The sequence below is a fragment of the Oncorhynchus clarkii genome, chromosome 28 (genome assembly GCF_045791955.1).
Source record: "Oncorhynchus clarkii lewisi isolate Uvic-CL-2024 chromosome 28, UVic_Ocla_1.0, whole genome shotgun sequence".
Lineage (NCBI taxonomy): Eukaryota > Metazoa > Chordata > Actinopteri > Salmoniformes > Salmonidae > Oncorhynchus > Oncorhynchus clarkii.
Window position 1 is genome coordinate 36,818,044 of NC_092174.1, and position 7,875 is coordinate 36,825,918.

General features: G+C 44.3%; 1 protein-coding gene across 8 annotated transcripts; it reads left to right on the plus strand.

Annotated features, from left to right (window-relative positions):
* Nucleotides 1–2,311: 2,311 nt before the first annotated feature.
* LOC139386579 (cold-inducible RNA-binding protein B-like) lies at nucleotides 2,312–7,131 on the plus strand. 8 transcript variants are annotated; one of them, XR_011629075.1, is made up of 8 exons: nucleotides 2,314–2,390; nucleotides 3,170–3,279; nucleotides 3,377–3,483; nucleotides 3,685–3,826; nucleotides 3,997–4,177; nucleotides 4,303–4,364; nucleotides 6,708–6,787; nucleotides 6,888–7,131. XR_011629075.1 is itself a non-coding variant. In XM_071132237.1 (7 exons), exons 2-7 carry the CDS (start codon nucleotides 3,180–3,182, stop codon nucleotides 4,717–4,719), a joined length of 627 nt encoding a protein of 208 aa, XP_070988338.1. In that variant the 5' UTR covers nucleotides 2,312–2,390; nucleotides 3,170–3,179; the 3' UTR covers nucleotides 4,720–5,689. The 8 variants fall into 8 exon arrangements, 3 of the variants coding, with proteins under 3 accessions (XP_070988338.1, XP_070988341.1, XP_070988340.1); XR_011629074.1 differs by having other exon boundaries at nucleotides 2,316–2,390; nucleotides 3,685–3,847; XR_011629076.1 differs by having other exon boundaries at nucleotides 2,316–2,390; nucleotides 3,685–3,799.
* Nucleotides 7,132–7,875: the final 744 nt, after the last annotated feature.

Consider the following 7,875-nt stretch of genomic DNA (forward strand, 5'->3'; position numbering starts at 1 on the left):
AGGGGGGGGAAAGCAGGAGCAGACCTGACCGTACCCCCCCTCTCTAGGGGCTCCACCCGGTGTCCCGCCTGGGCGCACTGGCCGAGACATGAGTGCTGGGATAGCCGGTTGGGGTGTGGAAGCCCAACAAACCGGTGGGAGCCTGGCGAGCCGGCTGAGGCAAGACGCCTGGCGATCCTGCTGCAGCGAGGGAGCCCGATGATCCGGTGGAGTGTGACACGGGGTGGAAACCTGCCGAGCCAACCGAGGCAAGGAAACCTCTCGAGCCAGCCAGGGCGTGGAAGCCCGACGGGCTGGCTTAGGCACCCCCAGTTCCATCGGCGGCGGAATCCACCCCGACGTCACCAGAACTCCTGGGCCGGCTGGGCAAACAAGAACAGAAAATCTGTCTGAGGCCCGACGTGGGATGGGCGCCAACCGGGGCAAGGCTAGGGTGTGGAAGCCCGACGAGCTGGCTAGGCACCCCCGGTTCCATCGGCGGGGACCCAGAGCTGAAGTCACCACCATCCAGAACGCCAGTGCTCCCGATGCTTCATATGTTGGCTGCTGCATTCTGTCACATGCGTGATGCTGGAGAGACGAAGCAGGAACGGGGAGTCAAACATTTAATATAGAACGAGACAGGAACAGCGTCAGCAAACGAGTAATACAGACAACAAACTATTAATGCAGCAGCTGGGAACAGAGCAGGGGAACTGACAAATATAGGGGAGGTAAACAGGTGATGAGTGAGTCCAGGTGAGTCCAATATCACTGATGCGCGTGACGAGGGAAGGTAGGTGTGCGTAAAAGATGGCAGGAGTGCGTGATGCAGGGCAGCCTGGCGCCCTCAAGTGCCAGTGGGGGAAGAGCGGGAGCAGACGTGACAGGAAGGCCCTAAAAATTGTCAGAGACCCCAGCCACCCCAGTCATGGATTGTTCTCTCTACTACTGCATGGCAAGCGGTACCGGAGTGCCAAGTCTAGGACCAAAAGGCTTCTCAACCATTTTTTCCCCCAAGCCATAAGGCTCCTGAACAGATAATCAAATGGCTACCCGGACTATTTGTATTGTGTGCCTCCCCCAAACCCTCTTTTACGCTGCTGCTACTCTCTGTTTATTATATATGCATAGTCACTTTAACTATACATTTATGTACATACTACCTCAATTGGCCCGACCAACCAGTGCCCCCGCACATTGGCTAACCGGGCTATCTGCATTGTATCCCGCCACCCACCACCTGCCAACCCCTCTGTTACGCTACTATTACTCTCTGTTTATCATATGTGGATAGTCACTTTAATCATATCTACATGTACATTCTACCTCAAGCAGCCCGACTAACCGGTGCCTGTATATAGCCTTGCTACTGTTATAGCCTTGCTACTGTATATAGCCTCACTACTGTTATTTCTGGTGGCAGGTAGACTAGTGGTTAGAGCGTTGGACTAGTAACCGAAAGGTTGCAAGATAAAATCCCGGAGCTGACAAGGTAAAACATCTGTTGTTCGGCCCCTGAACAAGGCAGTTAACCCACTGTTCCTAGGCCGTCATTGAAAAATAGAATTTGTTCTTAACTGACATGCCGAGTTAAATAAAGGTAAAATATAACTGATATTTTTTACTGTTGTTTTTATTTCTTTACCTATTATTACCTTTTTTTGCACTGTTGGTTAGAGCCTGTAAAGGTTGTATTTGGCGCACGTGACAAACTTTGATTTGATTATATGAACTGTAACTCAGTAAAATCTTTAAAACTGTTGCATGTTTTGTTTATATTTTTGTTCAGTTTAGATGCAGGCTAATGCCAAAGGTCAAAGAATTCCATATACCGATTCATGCCAGCATCAAAATCTGGCAAGGTCTGGTTATTTTTCTTCTTCTTTCAATAATGCTTTAGGAAGAAAAGCACAGTAGCTTGACTAAGGCCTACAGTTGCAGAGACAAGTAAACCAAGCCTATGCATTGGGTGACATACAGTACATGCAGAAAAAGTGGACTGTGAGATGCATGGACACACTGGACCATTGACATGTGTATCCTTTCCACTTCTGGATAAATGTTTTAGAAAAATGCCTATATAAAACTAGTGGGCAAAGTAGCCTGAATAATTATTCAAATATTACCCAATTTGGACTGACTTTAAAAGTGTCAAAGACATTGGGCGTATAAGTTTACAAACTCAAATAGCAAACTCATATAATTGAATAGCTGTTATAATTGTATCAATTGTTACCGCGAAAAAGATGTGCCCATATTCAAATAAGACAAGATCACGCCCCCCCCCCCCCCCCCGCAAAGTCGTTTAAATACTTCGCTAACAGTCGTCATAGACAGAGTGCGCTTCCATTTCTTTTGTGACGACGTGCCTCTCTAAACACCAGCTCTTCTCGTTCTGTCCGTAAAAGGTATGTTTTTGTATATTTTGTGGCTGGTGTATTTAGCTGATTGCCTAATTTATGGTTATTTTGGTCGTCTTTAGGTATTCTAAATAATTATTGTGTAAATTATAGAAATTTAGTTATTGTTGAATAAACGTGGTTCGAAAGCCGCTTTAGCTAGCGAAAGTACTCGTTAACGTTAATTTTCGACATGTATTTCGCCAGTTCACTTAAGCTGATTTTTGAGTTTTTCTGCGAGAACTAGCTAGTAAACAAATTTAAATACACGGATATTTAACCCTTTTTATTTTTCTATTTTCAGTTCTAGTTTCACCTTACGTTAGCTATCAACTTCATTGTAAAGATGGCTGCGTCTCCGCCTTTAGCTTAGCACCAGCTGGCGAAGCAGGCCAACAACGTGGTGTAAAATGGCGCTCCCTTTCTTGGCCTGTTTTTTTTTTTTTTTTTCAAAAAAAAATGTAATACTCATTTAGCCAGACGGCTAATCCGCGCGTACGGTTTACGCTTAATTTGTTTTCCACCATAGCAGGTTAAATAACGTTCTAAAATGTTGTATTAGCCTGAATTCCGATGATTATTGACAGGTTGGCCTAGCGCTAACGGAGCTAATTATGTTGTGCGCAATGTGCGTCAGACAATTTGTTAACTACCCTAGATGTGACCTAGCTAGATTTGCAACTCATGTAGGTATCGGGAGTACGTTATGTAACGTTTGATATTAATGGAAATGGCCAGGTAACGACACCTAATGGGATTTGGTTTGACCCGGGCTTTTTCCCTTGCAGACAAAGAAACATGTCCGACGAAGGAAAACTTTTCGTCGGTGGCCTGAGCTTCGACACAACAGAAGAATCTCTGGCTGAAGCTTTCGCTAAGTATGGAAACATAGCAAAAGGTGCGTCCTAAGTAATTTTATTTGCGCGATGGTTGGCTACTAAATATATTATCAGAAATTGGGAACTTTGGTTAATTGATGTTTTGGTCTCGCTCAGTTGATGTCATCAGGGACAAAGAAACGGGAAGATCTCGTGGATTCGGCTTCGTAAAGTACGATAATGCCGAGGATGCGAAGGATGCATTGGATGGCATGAACGGCAAGGTAGATATGTTGATCATTTTCTAAGGAAGCTTATTTACCTCGTTTTTGCATGTATAATTATTATAGCGCACCTGTTTGAATATCTAGCCCTACCACTAGAAATGTTGTACAGCTATAAACAATATGACGGACCACCCAGACAAATGTCAATGTGTTAAACCCATACATAAAACAAATGGTTAACCCCTTTCTCTCTTGCAGTCAGTTGACGGCAGAACAATTCGTGTGGACGAGGCAGGCAAGGGTGGTGGTCGTTCTGGAGGCGGAGGTGGTGGATTCAGAGGGTCCAGAGGCGGTGGTGGATATGGCGGTGGAGGTGGATATGGAGGGGGGAGAGGAAGAGGTGGGCGAGTTTACTCGCGAGGTATGGGCAGACATTCTGCAAAATGGTGTGCTCCCCATCCTCCATTAGCGTTTGTCCTGCCCTCCCTCTTGGCCGTAGTCAAACATTTCAGTGTGTTTTGCCTTTAATATGAGTTGGTTTTTGAACAGCCTGTGCTTGTTTGTTCCCAGGTGGTGGAGGATATGGTGGTGGTGGTGACAGGGGATATGGTGAGAGGAGCTATGGCGGTGGCGGCGGAGACCGGAGCTATGGCGGTGGCGGCGGAGACCGGAGCTATGGAAGTGGTGGTGGATACAGGAGCGGCGGTGGTGGAGGATACTCTTCCGGTGGCGGAGGATACAGGGACAATAGGTGAGGCGACACGTCCGACTGCCAATTAAGAGATGCTCAAATTGTTTGTAGAAATTCCCCTCTTGCATCTTTTATATCGGACAGCGACCTTACCTATATATTTTTTTTTTCTCCTCCAATGTTAGGGGCCAGGGAGGCTACGGGGATCGCTCTGGGGGATCCTACAGAGACAGCTACGACAGTTATGGTATGTATGAGTTGTGTACTTACATAATGATGTGCTTGCATCAATAGGCCTAGGACACTTCCTCAAGGTTCTGGAATCAAATCTATTCCTCTGACTAGTATAGAATGCCATCTAGTTCAATGCGCCGTTCCTTCCCTCCCTTGTACTCTGAACTCATTCAATTTGCTGGGATCATATTTGCATCTTACGCCCAGCACTGTTTATACAGAGAGACCTCCCACACTAGTTGGTTCAGCTATTTGCGACTGTTTAGTGGGTAACCATGTTGGATGTGTCAAACTCAAATGTTCGTGAACTTGTTTCCTAAACTCAGTGTCTGTGTGCCCACTTCTTGTCCTCAGCTGCTCACGAGTAAAAATCTGCCCCCCGATTCAAGATCATCCCTTGGCTGGCTGTATTTAAAAAGATGCGCTCCTCTCAAGAAATTTGTCCACGTGTTGACCTGATGATTTTTTGTAGTCCTATTCTGTGTTTAAGTAGCTCGAGCGTCTCTAAATTTAGCCATTGGGTTTCGGCCATTCATTTACAAACCATGTTTAATAGAAGTTCCAGTTGGCGATGTTCTCTAAAGGATGCATCTCTATTTGCTCTTATGGCATTTCAATTGATAAAGCATAATGTCTGACTTGTTGGTGCTGCACATTTAGTGAACTCAAATATTGCTTCACATGGCTGTTTTTGAATAACAGCCTCAGTTACTTTCTACGCCCTGTTCCTATCCAGCACTGTCTGACATCACCATTTGAATCCTAAATATTAATATTGGGGATATCAATGGGGCTTGTTAACTTCCTGTTTTTGTTTTAAACGACAATGTCCGACCTACCTCCTGCCAAGTTTTAAAACAGTATATAAAAAAAAATATTCCACTTAGATGCTTTTGAAAACTGGCCGGGAAGTGCTTTTTGGATTTTATGAATGCATTCCTTGTGTTGCTAGGCAGCAATGCCTTCACCCATACCATTGAGGTTCTTGATATAGCCGACGGTCCTGTGTTAAGTTTCCAAAAAGAGTGAATTCCTTAAAGGCTGGTGACACTGCACGCCTGAAGTGGCCGGCTGTTCATGAAGTTGCAAATTGCAGTGGGCTACAGTCTGCCCACTGTGTTTTGCTCTGCTCAGAAGCCTGCATTTTAAATGTGCTTGTTATAATGGACTTAACTTAAAGAGAACAACAAAAAAACAATTCATACTGTTACTACTCTTCCCCAATATTCCACCTGGGAACGATTTTGTACTTTCTGTTCTTTGTATCATCAACATTGAAGATTATTTTTTTTTGTCAATTTTGGCTTCATGGAGCCCATTAAAACGATTTGTTGAAAATACGTGTGCCTTGAACGTACTTATGGGGAGGTTAGCATTTAGCCAGTTCGTGTATCTTCATAGCATTTAAATGTGTCCCTTCTGTGGTTTTTAACTTCTCTGGTACTACAGAGACTTCAAACATATACATCCCAAAACTGGGAATAACTTTATACTGCATTTCACAGGAAGTGCCATGGTGCCAGTATTTTAATTAACTTCTGTTGGCATTTTTTCCCTCTGAGGCTTAAGTGTGGGGTTTAGCTTTTAGTGGCTAATGGTTAGTGGGGTACTGGTAGTCAACGCTTTGACTATAGTTGCACTTAACAGTTTAGTTTGAGTACTTGATGCCACTGGGCACTAGTGGTTTGGTAAATAAATGGGTAGTTTATTTGCCTAGAGGAATATTGTATGATCTTGACATGACTAGTGTGGCCTACTCATGAGGGTGGGGGGGGGGTCCTGTTAATGCTTCATTGCTCAGCTACAGAAAATGTCTACAAGTCCTTGGCGAATGACGTGTTGCTCCTACCAACCAGTGCTCATCAGAAGTGAAAGCTGCTCTCTTGCCTAGTTCATTTGTGGACAATCAATAGGCCAGTTCACGTGAGGTAAACTCCTTTTGCTCACATCCTTCAGTAATTTTTATTTCCAGCAATGTTTTAGCCATTGTCCCCCTGCTGCAGAGACTGCCAGTCAGACGTCCCCTGGCCATTTTGCAACACACGATGCTTAAGTCCAACTGCCCCCTCTTGAAATGTGCCTTAGCGAAATGACAACCTGGCCTCCGTACGAATACTCTTCCGTCATGTCTTGTATGTATTTCAGTCAAACTCAATTGTGATCACCTCAATTGCCCCTCTTGATGTACAACCCACTGATTTGTGTTTTTGTTTCTTGCTCTGTTTTTATTCTTATAGCGTGGTTCTAAGCATTGTGTATAAAGTCTGGGTAGTTGAACAAGTTAAGCTGTTGCATGCCAAAGTCCTGTTGTCTTTGTGAGATTCTGTTCTAATGTCATGACTGTCTTCTCTTTTAGGGTGAGTTAACTTTTTGGAGACTGAACTCTCCAGTGTGTCAGATGGTGATAAACTGGAATCTTCTGCAGCAGTCTTCCAGGTTTGTCTTTTGTACAGTTTCCGTTAAGCTGCCATTTCAAATGCTCTGAAAATGTATGATTTATGCAATATTGACTAGTTCTTTCATTCCTTGGTCTTAGGTCCAGTGTCTGGAGGTGGTGTGAGCAGCAGTGGAGTCAACACATCAACCCAGTACTCTGCATTGGCTGAGTGGTGTCTTCAATGCAGTCACTGGTTCCCAGGAGTTTTGGGAAAACATATTTCCCATCTTAAACATTATGTATAGAGATCCTACAAGCTGCATCTCTTTGGGGAAACTGCTTTAGGTAGGGTGATTTGTCTATGGGACACCATACTAACATGTTATAAAAAATAAAATGAAAAGATACTCTCCTCGTGTTTGTTCATAGCTCTAGACAGATGTAGTCAATAGTTTCACCTCTTCCAATAACTAGTAAATAAACTCTTATTTTATTTTTATTTATTTAACCAGGTAGGCTAGTTGAGAACAAGTTCTCATTTACAACTGCGACCTGGCCAAGAAAGCATAGCAACAGAGTTACCCATGGAATAAACAAATCAATAGCACAGAAAAGAAAGGAGACTATACATTGTGTGCAAAAGGCAGGAGGTAGGTGAATAATTACAATTTTAGCAGATTAACACGAGTGGTAAATTATCAGATGGTCATGTGCAGGTAGAGATACTGGTGTGCAAAAGAGCAGAAAAATACAAAAACTATGGGGATGGGGTAGTTAAATTGGGTGGGCTATTTACCGATGGACTGTGTGCAGCGATCGGTTAGCTGCTCAGATAGCAGATGTTTAAAATTGGTGAGGGAAATAACTTCAGCGATTTTTGTTCGTTCCAGAATTCGTTCCAGTCACAGGCAGCAGAGACCTGGAAGGAAAGGTGGCCAAATTAGGTGTTGGCTTTAGGGATGATCAGTGAGATACACCTGCTGGAGCGCATGCTATGGGTGGGTGTTGCCATTGTGAACAGAAGGCGGCGCTTTACCTAGCATGGACTTGTAGATGACCTGGAGCCAGTGGGTCTGGCGACGAATATGTAGTGAGGGCCAGCCGACTAGAGCATACAGGTCGCAGTGGTGGGTGGTATAAGGTGCTT